Source organism: Alosa pseudoharengus, unplaced genomic scaffold (genome assembly GCF_046254945.1).
Source record: "Alosa pseudoharengus isolate Yale_2024_CS ecotype anadromous, Long Island Sound unplaced genomic scaffold, YU_APseudo_1.1 YU_APseudo_1.1_scf_13, whole genome shotgun sequence".
Lineage (NCBI taxonomy): Eukaryota > Metazoa > Chordata > Actinopteri > Clupeiformes > Clupeidae > Alosa > Alosa pseudoharengus.
The window spans coordinates 6262501-6288703 of NW_027468598.1; the positions used below are offsets into that span (position 1 = coordinate 6262501).

The 26203-nt window shown below is 44.5% G+C and overlaps 1 protein-coding gene across 1 annotated transcript in view; it reads right to left on the bottom strand.

Moving 5' to 3' along the window:
• Positions 1 to 26203, bottom strand: part of nlk2 (nemo-like kinase, type 2) — a 57797-nt gene that overhangs the window by 25968 nt on the left and 5626 nt on the right. The window contains exons 2-3 of the mRNA XM_076281929.1: positions 9086 to 9215; positions 8677 to 8732 (exon numbers count right to left, since the gene is read on the bottom strand). Coding sequence (XP_076138044.1) covers positions 8677 to 8732; positions 9086 to 9215 — 186 coding nt within the window. The remainder of the gene's footprint in view (positions 1 to 8676; positions 8733 to 9085; positions 9216 to 26203) is intronic.

Below are 26203 nucleotides of genomic sequence, written 5' to 3' on the forward strand. Positions count from 1 at the left end.
TTGAGCAGCCTTATTATTCCATTACCAGATTGATTGGATACGGCTATTGACTGTAAATGATTACAAATGGCTTTACCGCAAAACCTTTGGCCACATAACCCATAGTTACACTCAGGTGGAAGGGCACGCGTCAAATGTGTGTCAGTAATAGCTGGTGAACAGCACACACTCAGTCACCTATCTAATATAATTAGGCCCCTCCACATGATCTGCATGCTTGAGCGCTTCGGTTAGATGAAAAACACCTCTCCCTAGAGTCACTGTTCTCTGGTGACAGAGTAAGCGCTGATAGGAAAAGACCTGAAAAACACATGCACTGTGCTCACGCACATGAGCTTGCTCTCACACACAAACACACCTAGACACGCACAAACACACCTAGACACACACACAGACACATCCAGACACACACACAAACACACAGACACACATTTGACTAGCCAGCAGAGGAGCACAAAGAGGAGAGTGTGCAGCTTCAATGCTAGCATGTTCCCATGATATGGGTAACTGCAGGTGTATGGGTTACTGTCTATTTGCACAAACAACACCCAAACTGTCTCTCGAGACACCACCATTACCACTTCCTCTGTGTCTGGCAAAACCTTTCAAAGATTACAGCATTCACTGTGAAATAACCATTAACTATTACCATCTGTGTTATGGTCCAATCAGTCTCACCTTTAGTTGACACTTGTCAGCATTGCACATGTTGTATAATTGGACAGCTTTTGTGCTCTGTTTTCCCAATCTTCAATTTTGTCAGGCAGTCCGCATGTTTCTGCCAGTCTCCAGTCGTATTAGCACATTAGAAGGACTAGGACTGTTAGCCAAAAGTAAATTTTTGAAACTTGTCCTTGAAAATCAGACATCCAGTCCTCTGAATAAACACGCACGTAGGCAATCTATTATTGCCATAAAAGGTATTTATAGGGCATTGAACGGCTCAGTCACCTCCTCCATGGCCATTTTATGCAACTATTAATGTGAAGTGCAATGGAACATTTAAGTCAGGTAACCACTTGCTGTCAATCCACGTAACCATTTGCCATGAAGATGGGGCATGGTCATTACAATGTGTTACTGGGTTCCAACTGCACAGAAACACCAAACAGAAAATGTAAATTCAACGATGAACAAAAAAGTGAATTTCTTCATTATTGACTTGTGATGAGGATTCAGTTGCTAAATGAGCATGTGCAAATTGCATGTGCAATATCTTACATGCAATATCTTAGATCCTTTACACTCCATTCCCCATTCTTATAGACAACTCAACTCAGGCCAGGGCTCAGTCATAGCCCTTTCCATCCACGGGCATATGACAAGCGGCCAACTTCAAAGGAATAGTCACCTCTGACAGCCAATCAACAGAAGGAGGAGACAAGTCCCACTGACTGAAACACTTTTTTTTTGCCAGAGTACAAATTTTAAAACAGCATATGCTGTTAGGTCAGCACCTGCAGGCAAAGCCTCGTTCTCCATCCCCTGGAGATCCCCCGACTCCCTCACACACTCATCACATGCTCTACTCAGCCATACTGGAACACACTCATCACATGCTCTACTCAGCCATACTGGAACACACTCATCACATGCTCTACTCAGCCATACTGGAACACACTCATCACATGCTCTACTCAGCCATACTGGACAACCTCCATCACATGCTCTATTCTACCCATACTGGACAACCTCCATCACATGCTCTATTCTACCCAATCACATGCTCTAGTCTACCCATACTGGAACACACTCATCACATGCTCTATTGTACCCAAACACATGCTCTATTCTACCCATACTGGAACACACTCATCACATGCTCTAGTCTACCCATACTGGAAAATGCTAACAATGCAGGGAGGAGACGGTGAAGAGAGTGCTGTGAGAATATACCAGCAATAATGGACTGCTTATTATTGGCAAACACTGGAAACCATGCGCAGATGGCTTAGGCACCGGTAGCTTAAGTGCACCCTGTCTTTGGTCTAACTAAATGTGAAACTCTTCTAGGGCGAAAAAAGATTGTATCACACAAAACAGAAAGATGAAAACGGGCAAAGCAGGCAAAGCGTCTTGTAAGGGGCTCCTTAGGCTGTGCTCCGCAGGCCTAAAGACAGCCATGTGTGGTCAGCCCAGTGTGGTCAGCGAAGCCGTACAGCTCTCCACATGCATCACTCGGTCATCTCCTCCTCCACATGCACACTGCACAGCTTTCCGAGAGGGGGCCGTGGCTGCGGCTGACTCACTGAGGGTCCGGCTGAATGTCAGAGCGTTTCATCTCTTCCAGACAGTGGCCTAACTCCGAGAGAAAGGGGGGTAAATGAAGCTTACAGCTGAGCCTGATTACAAACGCCCACCTCTTCATGAGGCCTTTCAGCCCGACACCACACGGCACATTCATCTTCCACCTCTGACAGAGCAGTGACGTGCATGCAGAGTCCTCACCCACCTCCACTCAGAGCGCCGTCTTGTTTCAGTTCCTGCCATGTACACACAGACTGATATGGGCTGGGACTGGAAGCTCACCACTGTGTCTTTTCAGACTAAAGACACTTTTCAGACACTTTCCTGACAACATAAATGTTTTCTTGCGACAGCCTGCATATCTGTTCAAACTTCAAACAAGAATTTCCAACAAAGCGCTCAAAACAACAGCCATCCTTGGAGTTCACACACTGAAAATAAATGTAATAACAGATGCATGGGTTGTCAGCGTTGCGGCTGGCTGAACAGTTTTGGCAGGCAAGGGGTTGAAACAGACGACGTGACAATAAGGAGCTAAATATAGCTAGTGATTACATCAGTGTGTTTGCAGTGCTTTTGTGAGGTCATTGCACACACCTTATTGCAGAGTTGTTGATGTATTTGAAGGACAAGAGTGCCCTTGGGGTTAATACTGAACTCTACAACAGGGGTATATAAAGGTAACGTTGAAAGGAGGACTCGGAGTGGTCATGGGTCAATGGATTAACTCCCATAATGCACTGCCAGAGCTGCCTATGTGGGCCCCATATAGGGACAGCGGTTGTGACACACTCTCAAACAGGGAGGAACAGAGAATGATAAAAACATAACAATATATTCACAGGACAAAAAGCATTATGATTGCAAGGGTACTAGTGCAGTGCCCGTTCAAACATGCCATTCCTGAAGAAAGCCCGTAGCTCAATTACATGCCCACAGGTATGCCTGCTTTAAAAATAGGATGATAGGGAAACATCATTCCAGCTAAGCATTCAATAATGAATACTGAATATTATAATATATTAGCCTATAATTAATGTGGTCTCTAATAAATTTAGGCATGGCTGCATGTGACATTTCTACAGATCAGAATGACATAATGACAACTGTTTTGAGTTAAGGCTAAATGTGTATAGCTTACTGAATAACTTCCTAATGCTATTCGAAGCTTGCACATACTTTTATTTTGAGTGGTCACTACATACCCGTGTTTAATGGCGTGATAAGTGCCGTCGCTCAGTCTGCAACTTGTCTAACGTTAGCTATGTGGCATTACCCTATCGCTCGTTTCAATTTGGGACCTTGCAGTCGGAATTGTCGTTTTAGTCAAAGTCTCTTGAAAGTCCAAAGTAGCCTGGGCTATTCGAGTGGTCACTACATACCCGTGTTTGTTGGCGTGTTGTTGCAAGTAATCATTTTATGCAAGCAAACTGCATACAGGGAGTCTTTATTGTTGAGGTCAGGCATGATAATCATCTTGCATCTTAACCCACAAGCGGTTCCCGAGTAATCTGATTAAATTGCGACTGACTATCATCAAAGTGAGACCTAGCAGAGCCCGTTCTCTGGACCTAGCTACTGTCAGTACACGATCCATGGGGTGGAGCTCCCCTTATACTGGTCCCCTTGGAAACAGTGCAGTGCAGCAATAAACGTCCTACGTAAATAAGCATATTTTGAAATATGCATTCAAAAATCTTCAAAATCGAGAGTGCACACCTTTGTGCCACGCGCGAGCCACATACGAAATCTTAGGTCAGTCTGACAAACGGTCAGCGAGATATGCGTGCCACAGACACACACACACACACACACACACACACACACACACACACACACACACACACACACACACACACACACACACACACACACACACACACACACACACACACACACACACACACACACACACACACACACACACACACACACACACACACACACACACACACACACACAGACGCTTCTTGCTTTATAGATAGATAGATAATCCTTTTACACATCTAGCTCTCTCTGTTCAAAAGGCCAGGACTCTGAGTCTTTCTGTGTGCAATGTTTACAAAATATGTCACTAATCACAAACCGTTAAGCATTAGATGTGCACTTTAAACCAAACAAATTCCAGTCTTGGATTTACTTCCATACCCACACAGCTACATGCAGGTCAGTCACCTTGATCAGTCCAACTCAGCAGTACACAGCTGGCCATTAAGCCGCTACATCACAGCCCCCCCCCCCACACACACACACACACACACACACACACACACACACACACACACACACACACACACACACACACACACACACACACACACACACACACACACACACACACACACACACACACACACACACACACACACACACACACACACACACACACACACACACACACACACACACACACACACACACACACACACGCGCATGCAACCTCGACCTGGAGGTGGGGATGGCTCACATTCCTGCCACACAAAAGCAGCCAGCTGCGCAACGCACCTGGGCCAGGAGGCTACTCCATTCCGGCCTCTATTTGGCTGAGAGAAAAAGATAATGTAGAGGAAAAAATAACACATCAATAGCACTTCCACCGGTGCCCTCTGGGTCCTAGTGCACCGTCAACCGTGCCATCAAATGAAAGTACATAACATATTTTATTGGCTGATTCGCCGAGGAGAAGAAGAGAAAGGGCACCGGCAGCTCAGTGGAATGAAAGAGGAGGGGAGGAGAGGAGGAGGAGGAGGGGGCGCTGCTCTTTTCTTCTCTTCCACTCATCTGGCTCACATGATCGCAGCCAGCGCTCTCCCTCTCTCTCCCTGCTGCTTCAGGCGGGGCTCACAGACTCTGCTTTCATGGGCGCCGTACATGGCCTACCCCTCCTCACTTCTCCCTCTGTCTGTCTCCATTACTGCCCCCTCTTCCTCTTTCAGACGTCTCTCTGTCTGTTGCATTCTCTCTCTCCATGTCTATCTCATCCATCTCAAACCCCTTCTCTGTTTTATCTCCATCCTGTCCTTTCTGCCTTCTCTGTTTTATCGCCATCCTGTCCTTTCTGCCTACTCTTCGTTTCACTCTCTTCCTCTATTCCCCTAGATATCTCTCTCCCTCTCTCCCCCCTAGATATCTCTCTTCCTCTATTCCCCTAGATATCTCTCTCCCTCTCTCCCTCCCTCTGCCCCTCTTGTTCTCGGAGCTGACACACTTCCTGTGATACCTTTTAGTTCAGAAGGAGTCATCATCCCCCCACTCGCCGGACTAACCCTTCGCCTGCTGCTACTGTAGCTATGAGATTTCCGTCTCACATCAAAGCCTCCACAGTCTGACAGTTCAATATGGCAGCAGTCCCGCTAGGCGCTAATGAAGTGGGATGAAATTAACACACGCTGAAACCCTCTATACAGAGTGTTGTTGTCTTATGTTGATGCAGTCCTTAAAATCAAATGGCTTTGGTGCTAATGCTTTGAAATGAAATAGTGTTTGAATTGCTTTTATGTGCGTCCAAAACAGCAAGCAAAAAAGCAACAAAAAAAAAACAGCATACAGTTGCAAGCCTACATAGCAGTCACGCCAAATAACTAAAAATAAAGAAGTTAAAATAAATCCCCAAGCATGTTCAGACAAAAGGCTTTTTGTTCTGCCTGTTAGAACTAAAATATCACCATCTTTCAGAATGGTGGCTGACCAGGTTTGAAGAAAAAGAAAAGCATTCTCTGGTATTTTTAAGATCTTAAGAAATACTTAACCGAGAAGCTTTAGCTCATCTAAAATGTCCCAGAGGCAATAGGAAATGGGGGGGGGGGCATGTAATTTGAATGATTAAATGATATGCAGGATAATGAAGCACCAGGACACCTTTCAGCTGCTTCCCGGCTATTCCGGCCAATTTAGGACATATGAGCAAACTGGGAGGGCATTGGCATCCACACAGCATCGGGGCTTTTCTGGTGGTGCTCAGGTAATTAACGGTGCTGCCACACAACAGTTTTTGGTGTGGACCAGGGTCCACTTAAAACCTTAGATGGGTTAATTTGAAGTGTAAGCTATTTTCCAAACCGTGCGTGTGTGGTTTGCATTTGATGTGAAGGCTATCCAATCTAAAACCAGGTGGTAAATACCCACTGAGAGGTCCAAATGCTACAACCATAAATAATTCAGCATTAATATGAAAGTATGAACTAGTATGCAATTTTCTAAAACGCTCCCAGTCTTACAAAAGACAGCAGTGTAGCAACTGAGCATGTGTGTACTGTATGCTCTGCAAGCAAAGCTGCAAATTCATCTCGCCCTGCTGCCTGTATCCGCAAACATCCTTATCTGGGCTAACATCATTTATGACCGAGAGAAAATAAACAAATTAACAAAAATATAACAAATAGTTCTCTTAGTTAAGACAGTTAAATAATAGTTCAAATAACAAGTAGTGTGTGGCTTTTTACATCGTCGTTGCTTGGCAACATTGGTAAATAAAAGCTGCATGGAATGTGCTAGACATTGACACACACAGAGCATCATTACACCCACAAAAGGTCATGTGGAAGGAGAGTAGTGGGGCAGGGGCAGGTGGGAGGAATGGAAGTACACCATGACTGACATAATGAGAGTTGGAAAAAACCTGTTCCTCTGGTCCTGATGTGGGATTTAAGGATGGTAGATAAAGCAAAGCACCTCACCACGCCCTATCATGTACTCCAAACAACCACTCTCTGTGTGTGTGTGCGTGCGTACGTGTGTGCGTGCGTGTGTGTGTGTGTGCGTGCGTGCGTGCGTGCGTGCGTGTGCGTTACCATGTCCTGAAACAACTGTCTTTTCACCTCTGACTTGAGGTCATATTACCTCTTACACATACAGTATCAGACAGAAGCCTCCCGTGATCCTGCCTCCACATATTTCTGCTTAACACCACGTCCTTTGGTAAACCTACAACATTTTCAGTGTTCTTTCTAGCAGTTAATTCTCTTTCCCACTTAGATCCAGTTTTTCTAAAAACTGACATAACTTTGTGCTCACTAAAACCAAACACACTGTGACACAAAAGCAACAATCTGGTCTGAGGGCTCACAGACTAATTAGCCAACTAGTGTGCGTCAGCAGTTGAGAATGCGACATAGAGAATGAGATATACAACAGTGCGGCAGGGCTGGACAGAGAGTGCCAGAGCTCTCGCTCATGGAATTCTTTGGGCGGCCACCGCTGGCCATCTCAGGCCTGAATCAGCTAAATGCAAAATCACATCTCCATGCCCAGCCCCCACCCGCACAACTGCCACCGCTCCAAGACTAATGTGCATGGCTGAGTCCGGCCAGCAGCCCACGCCGCGGCCTCTCCATCACACCACCCCAGCACCACGTGGTCCCTGCCCAGCGAGATTCCCCTTGGTCAGTGAATCAGAAGAGAGAGGGAGAGAGAGAGATAAAGAGAGAGAGAGAGAAACAGAGTGAAAAGAAAGAAAGAGTATGTGAGGGAGAAGAAAACCTGCATGCTGATCCTCACAGGGGACATGTCATTAGCAACGTCTGAGCTTATAAGGGCTCCATAAGTGAAATGACACACTGTGTCAGCTCTGAAATCTAGTCTTAAATGCTGAGCACACACAATGAAAGAGGAGATAAAGCAGCTATTGTCTCCCAAAGGACAGAAAGTAAACTCTAATTTTGGGGAAAATGTCCTTTGTGAAAGCAGCGCAGAGCTTATCAAGAGACCCTGGTGAACTGTGAAAAGCAGTGTCACGTCTCCTTCAGCTTGCATGCTCCGACAGAGGAGCATCTCGCATCCTGGCAGACCAGAGAAGATCCAGCTTGTTGAAGGCATTTTTGAAGCACGCTTTTCAACAGGATACCGATGCAACCGTGATCCTAATCTCTAGGCCACCTCTCTCTGTTTTTCCACGCTTCAGCACAGTCGGGCCACTGATGGCAGACAGACTTGGCCCATATACCAGCGGCCCCACAGACACTGCTGCCATTCTGCTCCGAACGCCGCCGCCAAAAAAAAGCAGGTCAGATCTGAATCAGAGCTGAAACACGTTTGACACACTCAGATCCCATCCTCCCATCTTGTTTTCGGAATGAGCAGACAGATTAAATTCCTGATAGCCATCACTGCATGGACCACTAACAGAATGCAGTTCAAAGGAGAGAGAAAAACAAACTGAGCAACTATGGAAAGGTAAATTCATACCAAGCAAAGGTCACACCACCACCAATATTACACCACAAATTAAGCTCATCCATTTTGGAAATCACCTGTCATTTTTTCAAATATCTCAGCTTTGATGTAAAAGGACAGTAGTTTAAAAAGATTAATTAAATAAATATGCCAACTAATTCTGTTTCTAAAATGTTGCTTTTCCCTCCACGTGAAGTGATGGGATAGTGCATGATAATTCTAGCATTGCCTAGTCAGTGGCTAAGCAGTACAGGATACATTTCCTCGAAGTAGTCGATATGAGGAGGCTGTAGAATGTCAAGAGCTGACAGGACCTGCAGAGAAAGAGAGAGAGAGAGAGAGAGAGAGAAAGCGAGAGAGAGAGAGAGAGAGAGAGAGAGAGAGAAAAAGAGAGAGAGAGAGGGACAGAGAGAGAAGAGAGAAAGAGGACAAGGTCAGCACTGGGAGATTGTGGGTGGTGACATCAGTCTTCACATGACATAAAGCGCCCTGTTTGGTGCAGGCATGGACTGGGGGGAGGGAGGGACAAGAAAAAGCAGGTAGCAAAAAACAATGACTTGCAGCAACAGGGTGGGGATGATTGCTCCATGGGAGGCCAATGAGGTAAATTGGCTCCCAAGGGCAGAAAAACAAAGGCCAGGGAACGTGTGGTGCTCATTCTCCTTACATTGTCATGCTTGAAGAAACAGAGCATCTTCAGTTCGCGGAAGACCCTCTTGCAGGAAACGAGATTCTGGAAGACGTTGGGCATCTTTTTGAGGGCGACCCGTTTGCCATCTCTTGGATCCGTCACTGACCTGAAAGTAGAAGAGAAAAAGAAAAAAAGAGTGTGAGATAGCAAAAGCACCCATCTAAACAAAAAACAATACAATCAAAACTAAAATTACCGCATTGTGGTGGTATGCCTCAGGGCAGCCCTGAATTTCTGGTTGACATACATTTGTGTGGCGAGGCATAGAATACATAGATTATAGAATTGAAAGGAATCCAACCAGTGTATACCGAATTTGAAGAATGTGCCTCAGGGCATTGTTGAGATATCGTGTTAACAGGAATGGGACTTTCTTGATCTCGGTGACCTTGAACCTTGACCTCTGACGTCTAAAATCGAGCCCCTTCAGTCTAATTAATTGAGTCTAATTAAACATTCATACGAAATTTGAAAGACATGCCTTGAGGGATTCTTGATATGTTGCGTTCACAAGATTGGGACGCACATATACGTGCATACGTACAGACAAGCCGAAAACTCAATGTCTCGACCACGACTAAGGCTATCACCAGCGCGGAGGCATAAAAACACTAAAGTCATCTCGTAACAATCATGAAAGGTTTATGAGCCAGGGAGGGAGAATGTTAATTCAAGTCTATTCATGCATTACAATCTTGTGTGTCCTGCCAGTTTGAATGTAATGCATTTCAATTAAAAAATTCTATTGAACGATTTTGTTATTGATAAAGACTATATTGCGATACATATTGCTATTGTTTTTTTATCGCCCAGACCTAGCCTGTACATCCACTCCAAACAAGTAAAGGCCTGAGCAGAGAAAAAACAAAACCTCACCAGCCTTTACTCAGTGTGAGATGGCTAAGGGCTTAAGAGAACCACTTTCCCAATCCCCATTAACAGGGAACAGAAGGCCCTTGAAACCGCACGGTAGTCATCACAGTGTTCCCTGCAAGACGGGCTAATTGGAGCACAAAAGCGCCGGGTCCCCGATGTGCCACATCTCCAGCAGGATGGAACATGTCAGAGCCAGGGCCCCAGACACCCACCATGCACGCCGCGACGCCAACAGCCCAAGTCCCACTGTTGGGCATGTGCAGTATTACTGGAGTGATTACACGGAGGAGGAGCTGGGATGCCATTTCCACCTCCTCCACTGAAACTCATTTGGGACCAACGCTCACACAAGCACAGAGTCATGAGGAATGGGTATGCCCAGGCTCTTCAGTAACTTGGAATCAGCAGAAACAAGTTCAGCACATAAACACAAACTAAGAGAATTTCCTTATCTCTCTGTCTAATATTATATAAAAAATATTAGGTATGATCAAGAATACTAATCTGTCAGTGAGAGCTCTGCATAACAAAAAAGCAGAAATACCATAACATCCACAACTTGTCAATGTCGGCATGAACATACAATCTGATCATCTACTCCCCCCCCCCCCCCCAAAACAGCATCCATCCACTTTATACCAATGGACTCAGTTCTGTCATCAGTACAGAGCCTTAATAAGGTCTCTGTGCACGGCTTAGGAGCCCTCTCCTGGGAAGCCCACTCCGAGGTACACCAGTGGTCTAATTGAAGTGAGAGCGGGGGTGGGGGGCAGCTGAGGGAAGGTGTATTATTCATTCCTTCATTCATTTATTTATCGCATGTTTATTTTTGGATCAGAACACGGGAGGTTGCTCTGAGGTCTCTCCAGTCAGTGGAGTGGATAACACATGCGTACCAGAGGGGTGCAGGGTGCGCCGGAGGACTCTGCATTAAACAGAACATCTCTTCCTCCAAGCACTGGTGCAGAGAAGGCAACCACACAGAGCCAAGCTTGCTTTTCGAAGTGCGTATAGACAAATAAGTAAGATTGGGGAAACATGCTGAATATGAAGGAAGTATCTTCAGTAGTCAGTGTGGAGGTGAAAGTGGGCGCTTGCGGTCTTTCTCAGCAGCCAAAAAGTCAGGACAGCAGGGGAAAAGCCAGGCCAAGAACTGGTGCTCTACTTATTTAATCTATCAGTCATCCAGCCATCTCCAGATGGATCATTAACACAGACAGGGCCCCCTCATCTTTACAGTGTGCGCCCAAGAGAGAGTAACGACTAAGACTGTAAAAATAATGAGAGACAGTGAAAAGGTGGCATCAAGATATGTACAAAGAGAAGACACAAGAGGGTGGAGTGAAGGTGGGGGAGAGGGCGGTTTGGTCATGTGATCATGAGTGGGTTTAGAAACTAGGCACAGGGGAGACAAGAGATATTTATATGAGAGAGTGTGAACGAGAGAGAAAGAGAAAGAGAGACTATGATGCAGCAAGAGCAAGCATGATAAAGTGAGACAAAAGTCAGAGAGGTGTACAAACTCTCATTTGACGTGTGTGGCGCTAATAGGAGTGTAAAGGGAAATGGAGACTAAACACAGAGGTTTGAAAGAACCAGGGATTAGCCCTCGTCATCTCTGCAGCCACATCAGCTTCAAAGCCATGTGAGAGACAGACTGCTGGAGGCCCTGACCTCTGGTCACACCAATCACTCTTCAGAGCACACACAGACAAACAGACACACACACACACTTCTAAAAGGGAAAACAACTTTCATTCCCCCATCTCTCTCGCTCTCTCTCTCGCTTGAACCCCACATAGTTATCTCCCATTTCTAAAATTTTAATGGACTTATAAGATGAAAAGTGTATTACCAAACCACTTCAAACACAGAGACGAAAAGAAACTCCTGACTTTGTTCCAGATGTCTGTTGTTCTTTTATTGTATAGCTACTATTTAGCTCAAGTGCAGAATCTGTTTTGATGTCCATACATCAGTCAGTCTTGTTGTGCTCCCTTTGCTTTGTCATGCCTTGGCTGTGGTGGGACAGCAAGCCCTTTCTCTAAAGCATTAGAGCACCACATACTGCAGTTTTGGAGGTGTTCTGGGTATGTGGGGATAGATGAAATGAAGGTGTAGACCATCTCTGAGTGAAGCAGACTGTACTGTACTGTACTCTACTGATTTGGTGTAAAGCTCTCAGGATGGCAGTATGGCTATGATTGTTCACATTAGCCAACCTGACAATACAAGCCTGCAATATTACACCTGGAGAACATGAGAGAGATGGCGCGAGGGAGGCAGACTGGGTTTTATTAAAGCACAAAACATTGTAAAAAAAACTGCCATCCCAAACAACATCACTGTATGTATAAGAAGAATAAGAAGAACCCCAATAAATAACACAGTAGCAACACACTCCTCACCCCTGCAAAATCCCACAGGGCACACACACACACACACACACAGTCTCAAATTTCTTTTAATCGATTTTGTATGGATAACCCTGCCAGGGCCAGGGGTCGTGTAGCACCAATGGTCAATGGTGTATCTGTCCACTGATTTAACACAGGTTGGGAGCGCAGCGGATACACTGAGGAAATATGCCCTGTAAAAGAGCGTGCTGGCCTGCCATCCCCTGTGGACGGCCCTCACCTCAGCAGTCCCACTCTGGCCATGGCTGAGCTGCTCTCTTGATTAAATCGGCTGCCCAGTGATAAGGCAACGAGACTCAGGCTCAGGCTAGTTTCTGTGCCAAAGCCCAGCATGATCTTCCATTCTAGTGGGAGACGCAGTAAAGACCCATCTGAAACATTACTAGTCATTTTGTCTCTCATTAGTATTTCAAGCACTGGGGTATTTGGGCAGAAAAAAAGGAAGGCTGTTTTTAAAAAGGACAAAGCCATACTTGAAATGTCAATACTTATATTTTTAGCTCTCTCAAATGCTACCATGGGGGTCTCGCAAGATCACAGGCAGCAGCATGTGATCTGTCGGCCTTTGGCCACTTTTCCTCTCCACCCAGTAAGCACGCAGATATGCATTTTTAAAAAGCTCATTTGGTAACAAAAAAGTGGAGAGCTGGCTGTGGTGTAGGGTGGCATGATTCTCTCTGTATTATTCATGCTGTTTTTTTCGATCTTCCCAAAGAGCTGATTCTGCGAGGGGTCGGTCAGCGATCGGGCGTGGAGCCAGTGGATCCGCAGAAGACCACGGCCGGACCCCTCGGAGCTGCGGCCGCTCTCTGGGTTGCCATGCTGACGGAGCATGAGCGGCTCGAGCCAAAACCACGTGCTCTTGCGGCCCTCTCCCCTTTACTGCGACACAGCAGCTGTGACAGGCCCAGCACAAGCACTGGCCTTGTGCGCTTCTCAATGAACACAGGCACGCCTTTATTATCAACACGGGGTTGGAGAGGAGCCAGGCAGCAGAGCAGGAGACAGTGAGAGATTGGCCTTCAGTGGGGAACATAGCTTCTACACAACAGCAACGCCATCACTTCAGGCAGGGTGACTGGGTGGGTGCAGTACTGGAACTAGTGCTATACATTCAATATCCAAGTTAAAAAATTAAAAAATAAAAAAATACACATTTACTTTCAAGTGTTTTTTGGAGCAAGTTACTATGTCAGAATTGATACAGTAGAGAGCTGTTTTTGTTCACAAAGAGCAATGCTCCGTGTCAAGACTAAACTGCAGGCTTGACATCATGTACTAGAAGCAACTACACTGACTGAGCAGGGTCTTGAGCAGAAAGGGCTTTCTCTGTTTGTGATGATGTACCACATGATGGGCAGGAGAATCATGGATGACTGCAGCCTCACCAACTAGGTGACATACAGATCAATACTTGGCTTAGATCTCTCTCTCTCTCGCTCTCTCTGTTGGAAACTCGTCAGTTAAAACAAATGACACACTTTGTGCTATCAGATGACTCATCCAACAATATCCACCCAGGCTCCGTTTAAATATTTGCCATGCTGTTATTGTTATGATGTATCCAGATTCAAAATGCCATCCTAAATATGTCATGCTGATGCAGCCCACTTACATTCTCACGATGCAGGCTGATCTGAACTGTGAACAGTTCCTTGGGAGTAACATAGTCTATGAAATTTCACCACTGACTGCACATGGCCTGAAGTCTGCTTCCAGAAAAGGAGGGATTCATTCAACGAAAAGTACAACTAAAAGTGGTCACTTTTGTGAGGAAGAGAATACCTGCAGAACCACTAAAAACTAAAAGGCCTTGTAATGCGACTGAAGTCACTGTCTGTGTGGTGTACCGCAGGCTTGGCTGCTTCTGAGGAGCTCAGGAAGTAAAGGACTGCCAAAGTGAGGTGAAGGAAAAACGGGCCGACGGCTGATGATCCTCAGACGGACAAATCGCACACGCATACACATGCATGCGCACACGCACACACACCAAATGCCCAGAAACAAGTGTACAGATTAAGCAATGATCACACCCCATACAGCACGTCCATGCTTAGCTCGGGTGTCTCCATTAAACATGCACATCCAATCTGTGAACATGTGTTGCTGTCAAATTGATGGAGGAAAGTGAGAATCTTTGGGACATCTGCCAACGCAATCTTTCTCTCTACCGTGTCCAAAGGGAGAGGGGATGAAAGAAATGAATAAACGAATGAGGCCAGAACTTGAGACAGCTGGATTAATTGTGCAAGGTGATTACATCTTCACATCAGAATTTTTTTGACTCATGCCATCTCAACACCCACTTAAAATTTGAAACCCATTTTGCTACCATATTTAGTCTCTACTTAGCTACTATAACTCTGGGGTAGCATTGGCATTTTATTTCTGCATAAGGCATGAAAGCATGGCAGGGTGGCCTAAAGACAATGCATACAGTAAGTGAATACCTCTCCATTCACCAAGATTTATATAAACGTAAAAGGCCGATAAACAAAGAAATATGCTAACACTGGCATTTCAGATTGGAAGATTAACTCCTGGGAAAATGCATCAGTTGCATTTACATGCATTTAATCTTCATCTGAGTCATTAAACACAATGTTTAACCCTGACCTCACTAGACATCACTAGAGCCTTGCAAACAATACAAGTGTTGAGATTAGGCTACTTGTTAGGCTGAAATTAGTAATAAGCAAGCATATTTGGCTTAATTTTATTCCCTGTTAGTATCTGAAGAACATTAAGTTATGTCTTCCTCCAGATCATAACCCTGAAACCTGTAGTACATTAGTCCTTGAGTTAAATGACAAAATGCGCCTTTAAGCCTCTGTTTACCCAAGACTCTGAAACCCTGAACTCATAGCACTGTCTTCACTGCTACGATGAGTAATAACTCTTAAAATACTGTCTATTTGCTGCTGCCAGAGACAAGCTGGTCAAATATGTATCTGGTCACATATGGTGAGAAAGAATTTGCGTCATATAGCCGAATCCATTTTAAAACCTGGAATTCCGCTTGGTGCAGGTGGTGATAAGGCGATAGGTTTAAATTAACAATGCTAGAATTAGCATACAGACTCCTACAACTTGGCTAGGCATCTAGAGGAGCTCACAAGCCTATGAAGGTAAACGCATTGAGGTTCCAAGAACAGAATTAATGAGAATTAATAGGCTCAGACAGTTACAAATGCAGGCAGGTCAACTGTTGGCCTGCCAGAGAGAGAGAGCGCCTTTACAAAAATGTGTCAAAACTGCTGTTTGTTTGAGTATAAATACTGTAGATTTTGAGGAATCCCTTGCAGGTCATATGAAGGAATACAGTATTTTGGACATGAAACTGGATTGTACTGCATTGTATAACTGCAGTATAATGTTTTTTGTCCCATAACTGTAGTTATTTTTTGTAAATGCAGATATTTAGACCTCACAAGCATGAGACCTGTTCTGATCATTGATTTATGCCAATGTTGTACAAAGGTGTAATAATGTCATGAAAGTAATTCTTACTGGAAAAAATAAACACTTGATGAATGTAACAGTAAGTGTAAAATTGAGTTCACTTGCCCTGGTGTCTTAAAACATGGATGCTCATTTCTTTGGGGCTATGCAGCTATACCAAGGAGAGGTCTATTCCTTGAAAGACTGTCGTATTATGCCTTTCAGTGTATTATCCTAGGGTTAGCATTGCCCATTTTATTCAGTGACCATAATCTCCACAGTGGCTAACCTTGAGGCCTTACGTGACGTCTCAACTGAGTCTGAAAAAGCCAGAGTATGACAGGTATGACAGGAAATTTGTTGGTGGTGGCTGGTGTGTGTGTCAGTGTGTGTGGAGGAGCAATACGACTTTTGGTCAGGATGCCTTTTGATCATTTCAAGGTAATCTGATCATTGAACTGCCTTGATGCTAATCATGGCTGAAGAGTGGAGCATCAGGACGCATCAACACATTTCACTGGAGTAGCATGACATGGTTATGAGTAGCATGACATGGTTATGAGAATCTTTCAGTCATCACAAGCATTTCCATGATTCTCATTCTCATTCCCATCATCGTCATCATCATCTTCATTAGGAGACAGATGGGATGGTATTGCTCAAGTCAGGGCATCTGTCTGGTGATTCCTGGCACTCAAAGTGAGGGGGGTGGGGGTGGGAGGGTGTTAGAATGGATCTGGTGGCTCCCTTTCGACCAATCATTTTCTGGGCTTGCTGCAGATTTTGGTTGATGACCTAGTTATTCTCAAATTAAATAGTGTAACAGGAATGCTGCATGCCCTGAGCACAGACAGGAGATACAAAGGATGGGCAAAAAGCTGAAGAGATTTTAAGAAATTGTTCTGAGGGTAGCCAGCATAGCTCAAATGACTCACTTTCTCATATCTAATCTCGCCAGGGAATCAGATTAAAAAGGATAAATTTAGTGACAGAGACGGTTATTACAATGCGGTGGATGCCTGCAAGACGACAAAGCTTGCTAGATTATTTTTTAAATTCTTTCTGACCTGTCTACCCGGACCTGTTCTTTATTTGAATTTTGTCATACTATATTTACTAGTAGTGGACCATCAGGAGTCAAGACCTGCCAAGGCTTCTCTAAAAAAAAATGCCGAAACAAAAATACATTTCCAATATTTTGGCATAGTGTTATATCTGCATCTGTTGGTTGATTCCTGCTCTCATTACATTCAAATAATCAATAAACGATTTAAAGGGTTTATCTAACTTTGCCTCGTTCTGCCATTGCTTTGGTCTTGTTTAGTTGTAAGCTGTTACTTCAGTAAAAATAGGGTATCGTTAGAGGTTATGTAAGGCTATTTTTAAACAATCTAGCTAGTAGCAACAGTAACATTAGCTAAACCATGCATTTCTTTGGTCCTTTAACTCACAAAATCACTTCATTTCATTTAGGTTCATTAAACACTTTACCATTATAGCTCTACAGTCCACCACTGACTCTAACTATATCAGAAAATGGACAAATCTATTAAAAACAGTAGCTCCACGAGTTGTTTTGGTAGCACTGGCTTTGCAAAATATAGTATCATTTCACACTGGATGACACACACTTCACACCCAGAGCAAAGTGCTAACAACGACAGTCATGGGCCCCACACCCAGAGAGCACACACAGACTGGTGGAAATGATCTGAGGATTTTGCCTTTAATATTCAAAGGCATTACAAATGTCACCAGATACCAGGAGATACAGAAAAATGTCAATTTAGGAATATGAACTAGAAGGCACACAAGTTAGGCCTCTTGGAAGGTTTCAGTCCCCCTGTACCTTCAGAGGAACCACGTATAAAGCACATCCTAACAGATGTCTAGAGGAGAGGTAAGTTGGAAAGAGAGAGGAGAGAATTATGGGTGCAGCGAAAAAAACTACCAGCACCACCAAAGGCCCCCTCACGTCATTATGATGATTTGCTTATCTTTCAACTTTATCAGCAGTAAGCAGACAGACAGAGACAGAGTGCCAGAAACAGAAGTCTCAAAAATTGTACTAAAAGGTCATAGCTTTGAAAAATATCCTCCAGGTTCAGTGACACACATAATTTAGTAAATTTGCGCTTTTGATCTTTACCAATATTGCGACAAACCTAATAGGGCATACTGTAAATGCGACTCTGAGTACACCAAACAGCTGCTTAAATGACTTGGAAGGCACATGAAGTGAAAACAACTATAGTATTATATCAGCAAACTGTTTTTGTCAAGTTCTAAAATTAGCTTTATTTCATTTCTGCCCAACCATCATTTACAAATTGGGCCCCACTGTGTTTATTTAAGGCTCAGCCCTAGGAGTTCAGAGTTTGTATGCTAAAACATACAGTTTGGAAATAAATTGGCCTCTTTTTAGAAACAATGCTGGGTGAACTTAATGTCGGCAAGCTCTAGCAAACTGTCCACATTTATAGCAGTACTTACCATCAAGTAAAAGTTGGTGTGCATTGTGTACACCATGTTGATGCTTATCAAATTTGTGTGTTCTCACAACACAGTAATCTTGCTTCGTTTTGGTTAACTTATCGGCTGCGTCACACCCTTGTTCCGTCATGCCAACTGACCCTTTTACACAGATCGTGATCCGGCTCTGAATAACTGTACTGCTGTACCAGAGGTGAAACAACAATGCCATTCCATCTTCATACCAGTTATAGAAAACGGTTATAGAGGCGGAATGGCTCAATACTCCGGCCTTGAACATGCTGCATTAAGAGAGGTGACTATGGACAAAAGACAGTGAGTGAATTAAAACGTCCAGATTGGAGAGTTGGAGAGTTGCTTCCAAATACTTCCATTCCCTTTCCATGGGAATGTCCAGAAAAGAAATCTGCTCATAGCTTATATTGCTGATTGGGCATCACTGCTTTTCAGAGTTTCTCTCACACACATACATACACACCGATACACACCCACACACACACACACACACACACACACACACACACACAGACACACACAGACACACACAGACACACACAGACACACACACACAGCAGCAGCAAAGCCACAACTGGCAGGCACCAAAAAAATCCAAAGCTATAACTATATTGTGAAATGACATCAAAAGAAAAGGGAAAGCCACATAGAGCCAAAGTCGACTACATACATAATCCCTCATTACAAATACAGAGCTCGCACAATAAATGGATGAGTGCTGAAAGATAATAGATTTAAATTGTTTAACTGAATCAATTTTTCTGGATTATATATTTAGGCCCAGTAGGATTCACACAAGTCACAACACCAGCGGCATGTTCAAGAGGTAACCAAGGCCGCATGTCCTGGCACACCATCCCTCCTTAAAGCAGGCATTAGTGTAACATCACGGCAAGCAAACACACATCTCAAACAAAAGGAATTGTGCAGAATCTGAAGAGTGATATCTTTCATCTCTTATCCTTGTTGATCTGGGCTCAAACCAAACACACTGAAAAAGACCACTGGAGGGTTGAAGAGTGAAATGAGTGAAAAAAGGGTTTGTTATTTTTTTTATGTCATGGGCGCGCTCCTCACTTAAAGCAATTACTGGCACGAGGAAGCCATACGAGATGATGTAGACTAGAGAGGAACAGAGAGAGGAAGGGAGGGAGGAAGGGGGGGGCAGAACGACAGCATGACGTGACTACATTCTGATTGCGTGATGACAGGGAGGAGAGAAAATAAAGAGGTAATCAGGATATCTCTTGGTTCTGCAAAAGTAGTATCAAGTCCCTTTCTTCAGACAGGCGTGCGTACACACACACACACACACACACACACACACACACACTTGTGTATTTCTTGATTAAGGCTACGCTGATCTTTCGATTGGACAGAATGCAGAAAAAGGAAGAATAAGAGGAAAAACAGACAATTATTGTTAATTACAAAAATGCAAATTGGTCTTCAGGGGAATGAGAGGGAAACGAAAGAGAGGGAGTGTGCACGAGAGAGAGGGAGTGTGCATGAGAGGGAGGGAGTGTGCACGAGAGAGAAGAGCCCATCTTGACTTGAACACAGCCAGGCAAACATGACCATGGCCCAACCCTCCCCGCACACACACACACACACACACACACACACACACACACACACACACACACACACACACACACACACACACACACACACACACACACACACACACACACACACACACACACACACACACACACACACACACACACACACACACACACACACACACACACACACACACACACACACACACGTGCTCCAACTGAGCGCACACACATGCACAACACAACCATCCTGTCAGAATTGATCAGTCTCTGGGCCGCGCAGGCCTGAGGGGGATGATGGCCAATAATGGATTATCAGTGCAGCTCTTCTGGCCTCGGAAACGGGTGACGTAGACCATGGAGGCGCTCACCATGGCCAAGGTGTGTGGTTATGACAACGGCTTGGCGATACCAATGCCGAAATGATGCAAATCAATCATTTTGTTGGGATTGTCAAAATAAATGCACACATCTAAAGAGTGAAACACCTGTTCTCGATCGACAGGGAAAAAAATCCCCCATCTGCAGTTCATTCTCTTCTCTTTGATGTGTGCCCTTGCCTGCCCCATTAGAATATTTGTCCCCTTCAAACAAGAGCTCTCCTTATGCACCTTCTACCGTGCTAATGTGTGTATCTGTGTCTTTGAGAAAGGGTCCAATAGGCTCAGGCTGGAAATGGCTGCACGTGTTCAAGTGTGTATGAGTGCACATACGTGTGTATGTGACAGGGAGAGCCGGGAGGCTTGGACTGCAGCATGCTGGGTAGGGAATAAAAGCCTGCTGCCCCAGGGGCCACAGCCAAGCATGTGCCATTAGCCTGAGCACATTCCAAACCTTCTCAACAACATCCCCTGCAAGCACACATCAACCACACACGCGCACGCACACACACACACGCGCGCACACACACACGCACACACCCCAAGGTAAAGCTCTCACACAAATAGGATCAGCGAGGGCTACCATATGGCAACTTAACCAACTTAACAACGTTGCTAATTTGTAGGAGAGGGATTTTCTAAGAAGGTATGAGGAAAAGTGTGTGTATGTGTGTGTGTATGTGTGTGTGTGTGTCCGAAAACATGTATATGCCAGCAACACATTATCTCAGCATGTTTGCAGAAAACGAAATGGCACGCCCCTCTAAGAGCAACACCAGCACTAACATGTCAACATGAGTGACAGCTGGTCAGGGGAACAGGGAAACTCCCCCTGACGCCAATGCTAGCTCAGCAAAGAACAAAATAAACTCATCTGACGACTGGCAAAGACACCGAGAATAAGGGGGAGGAAGAGGGATGACATTTCTAAAACCAATGACTGGTGACAAAATAAAGAACAAAGTTTTGGGATAACCTCATTTTCACAATGGACATGAGAGCAGCTTCCCAGAACTCACATGCAAAGAAAAATGTTCTTGAAATAGTTAGTGCCTATATACTAGGTAGTGGCTATTCCAGATGATCCTGTTTTCTAGGAGTCAGGCGATAGATTTCAAGCCATCCTGACCAGCCAGATTGGCCAAATGCTCATGGGGGCAGACAGGGTTTTCTGTGGCTAATGGAGAATGTGCATGTTATCAGAACTACTACAATGTCCAGCTTGTAGAGTAAGGAACACATGCTATCATCCTGGCCCAGTGGTACAGTAGAGTGCAGATGGCTGCTTGGGAAAAGGTGCTGCGAGCTGATAACGGCCAATGGGTCAGTCAGCGTGTGATGTAACATGACCGCACCCTGCCCTCCCTTTTCTCAGGACTTGCTGTCTGTAAACTATCACAGTTTCGCAGCATGTTAGTTCTGAATACATGTTTTCTCTGAGAGTTTACAAAATACACAATGCATTCCTCATAAGTGACATACATGAATGAGTAACATTGAAAAAATATTGACCACTATGGAAAACAGCCCATTATGATAGTCATCGAGGATCAGTCTGTTTTCATGTACAATTTGTTTTAAAAGTAATCAGTTCTCACCCATATTTAGTTTTGTATGAAACGAGTGCATAACGTTTTTCAATCTGAAGTCACTTTATACTTTTTTGTTTTATGCTTAACAACACAAGTTACAGACTCCTTTAGACACCATGAAGAAGACATGGACTTAGGGTTACACACAAAATATTAATTTATATTAAAATTAGGAAGGAGTGTTTAGATACGTATAATTAAGTAAGTAAGTCTTTATTGTTCTCCAGAGAGAGAAATTTGCTTTGGGCAACCAGAGAGCATCGGCGACACATGCATAATACGTATATTTTTCGATAGCATTTAATCATTTTGTAAAATCAGATTATTAGGACAGTATAGGCAGCACTCGGGTAGGTATGGTCATTTGTGCACATACTGTACAAAAAACAACACACTAGCAACAACAAAAGGTATGTCTTTATTTTGAAGCTGCTGATCTGTATGAAGTTGTTGTTATGCGAGTACAAACTAAATCAGTAAATCGAGTTCCTTGCAGTCAACCTAAATCATATATCATTTCTCAATGGGGTGCCTGTTCAACAAACCCAATGCCTTAGTTTTGGCACCAAGATTGAGATTTATTGCCATGGAGACATAAACAATAGCCTGAAATGCGTTGCAGATGTGTACCTCGATAACAGTGAAGAACAACAATGTGACTTTAACTGTGCGAGTGAATGGACACTAAGTGGCGGGTCTCCCCCAGGAGCTCTTCAATGGAGAGGCACAATTCACAAAACCACTCACTAATGCTCCCGCTTGCTGTGGGAAATTATACAGCATTGTGTGAGGGAGGCGCAGCTAGCAAGTTCCAATTCTGTTCTGAGAAGGCAGGGAAGGAAAGGAGGAAAACAAAAGCTCTGGTTTAAATGATGATGGTTTTAGCTCGGTATCGAGTCCTGGGCCACTTATTAGGAGCAAAACAATGCTTCAGGCAAATGGACTCTGGCGTCAAGGGACCGCTCCAGCTGGAGATACAGGATCCCGTAAGGGCGGATGCTGAAGAGGCTGCTGGGAGAGACCCAATCACACCCTTAGTGAAGGAGGAGGATGAAAATAGCATCATATCATCCTCGTCTATAGCTCTCTCCTCTCGGACTATGAAGAAGGGAGGAGAGAGAGAGGAGTCGGGGAAGATGGGAGGCTGCTGGGTGGAAATGAGGGGAGTGGACAGTTCTCCCTGCTGAAAAAGCAGAAGGGACAGTCCCTCCTCCTTTCATACCCATCCAGATCTGGCTTCCTGTTCAGCGCTGTCCTAATCAATGTCCTTTCCCACCACAGCGCATAAGGCCACACACACACACATACATACACACATAAACACACACACACGCACACACACTCCATTTCCTCAGGATGTTCTTCTAATCAGCTCTGGCTTTGAGAATAACTCATCACTCTCTCTGGCCTTCTCTTCTTCAACGTCTTCTTCATCTCGTCTACTCTGTGCTCGTCACTGCCTTCTTCCCCGCGAGCGTGCCTGAGAGTGCATGCACGCGTTCTAGTATGTGTCAGTGTGTGGGTGGGTGGGTGATCTTCATGGGCATTCCTGGAACTGCTTGACATCCATGCACACGTCGGAGGAGTTGTGAGCTAAACACTGATTCACACTGGCCACTTGGGCCTTGAGCTTCATGACCGCTGGTAGGATTTCGTGCACGGAGAGCTTGGGATTGTGCGGTGGTTAGTCATCAGCGCAACCAATAGCTCCTCTGCAGTTAGCGTGCTGAGGAATGATCTCGGGAAGCCATGACAATGCTAAGACTCGTGTTAATGGACCATGCCCAATGTTTACAGGGCGGTTGGTCAGGGATTCTGTACCGAGACAATAAAGAGACTAAAGAGTGTGTGCACATGTATATCAATCTTTGAGAGTAGGAGAGATGTCAATAGTATTTAAACAAAGATGTTATAGACATGGCATAATAGTCTATATATGCTCCTGTATGTCAGTATGCGTGTGAGGGAGAATAAACATTTGACTATTACCAGTCCCCAACATAACTAAGCAATTCAGCAGTTTGCAAAGGGTGTGGCACTAGACAGAAGCAATTCATCCCTGTTCTCTTTCACTTTAAATAGAAGTTCAATGGAAGCCAGACATGAGGAGAGACATTCAAATGCCCTTGCAGACAGTCATACCTGTTTGTGGGTGTGGTAGCCCACATGCAAAACCTGAAGTTTGCTCAAGGGGACTCTAAAAGCAACAGAGCAATAAGGCTGCTGATAACAACGGCAAAAGCAGAGGGAGGATTTTTTTTATTCGAAATTACATTAGCAGCAGGTCACTGTTGCCATCTGCCCCATTAATAAAGGGATTCGTTTTGTCTAATTATTAGCATAGTGCTACGAGTGAAGAGGGTATTTCACTGTGTAGGGCTCTCAACACTTCAGCACTAAAGGAGGACAATTCAGCCACAGGGGACCGACTTTTGATACTATGTTTCATTTAATGTATGAAAAACATCTAAAGCATCATCATCAATTATGATATCATCATTAAGTCATAACACTTCCTATCAGTAATGATTGCACAAGACACGTCCAACCAAAAGTGAAAAATGTAGAGGGGATTTACAGACACTGGCAGAGATCCAGGACTGCTGTCAGACCCAACTGATGATTACGTCTCAGCTAAGAACAGACACCTCAACATAATCTGACAGAGCCAGGTGACGAAGGTTAATGGGTACGCTTTCTCTCTCCCAAAAACATCCTCCAACACACACACATGCACAGACTTCAAAGGTAAGCCATCACTCTCCTCTTGGCCTGTACATCTGCCAAACGCAGGTCTCTTAAGAAGAGCTGAAAAAAGCCCAGGCCCCGGCTTGGAGCCTTTTATGCTGCAGGCACTAAAAGCTCCCAGCCGTCAGTGCCATTATAATGGCCCTTTAAAAAGAGACAGAGAGAGAGAAAGAAAGAAAGAGAGAGAGAGAGCGAGAGAGAGAGCGAGAGAAACAAAGACATCATAATGTACGAGGGGCCAAAACACAGGGGGCTCAGCTGACCAGGAAGGAAACAGGAAGCAGGAGGAATCCAGACAAGGCCCAGGAGGAGTGACTGAGTGTGCGGCCGCTGCATCAGGTGTGGCTCCTGCAAGGGCAGAAGCAGCAGCAGGCGGCGCGGAATGCCGCAGGGTCAACAACCTCCAGGTGGGTTGCTGCTGTCTCAGCACCAACTGCTTCATTCCTGAATACACGTCTTATGCTGATAAGTCACGGGGTAGGCAGATCGAGGTCGGTCATTGTATTGATAATTAACAGAACAGTGTTTTTTTCCCTCTGTTTCAACAAAGAAATATTTCTTAGAATGTCTTATATCCTTGACATATGCAGTACATTTTTGCCTGAATATTTGATAAACGTGACATCAAAGTAAATATATATAAACTTGTAATGTTGTAAGCAGTGTGTTTATTAAAACTATGATTAACTGTGGTGCTCAAAACTGGTGTTTGTTTTCAGTACTGCAAATATTTAAATCCCTCGCAGCAATAAAAAAAACTGCATGATCTATATTTCCAAAACCCCTGTGGCCTGTTCTATAGCACATGCGTGACCTAGTTGTGGTGACATTAAAAAAAATGCCATCTATGTTTTCAGCTTGCAGTTCAGCTTTCAGCCAATAATAAGGGGCATCGTGCATCATAAAAAGCTGCATGCAAGCAGGCAAAGCTACGGCCACTGAGCGTGTCCATGAAAGTGAACACATCAAAGGCACGTCTGGATTTCAGATCTTCATTGAACACAGCGAGAAAATAAACCTGATCTCATTCCAGCCAGATGTTCATTAAAGGCCCATTTCATGTTACACTAAGGCTATTTTCACATTAGAGCATTTGGTCTATGACCGAATGTGTTTCATCACTTAATTCAGTTCATTTTGGTGGTGCGAGAGCTTGTTTTCCGACCCCAGTACAGGTCACCACACTCTCAGAGAGGTGGTCTAAATGGGTGAAGTAGTACTCTGCAATCATGACTCATCAGGGAGAGATATGGTGGAGGACGTGTTTAGTGAGAGGACAGTGTTAGAGGACTTTCAGAATGGCCAGTGGTTATAAATACTATGTCAAACGGACATTTACGAAAACCAGATATCAACTGTCTCTCCCTCTAAGTAGCCACTCCCCCACCCCAGGCTCACCATGTTGAGCATGAGGACCAGGTCATGTGATGGGTCACTGAGGGGCTTCTATCAGGTCACTGGGGAAAAGTGCCTGCATGGATGACCATGTAAACAATCAAAAGCCCCAGTGACGGAGACAACACTTCTGTTATGAGTGATGGGATGACCCGGAGGGTTCCTCTTGACA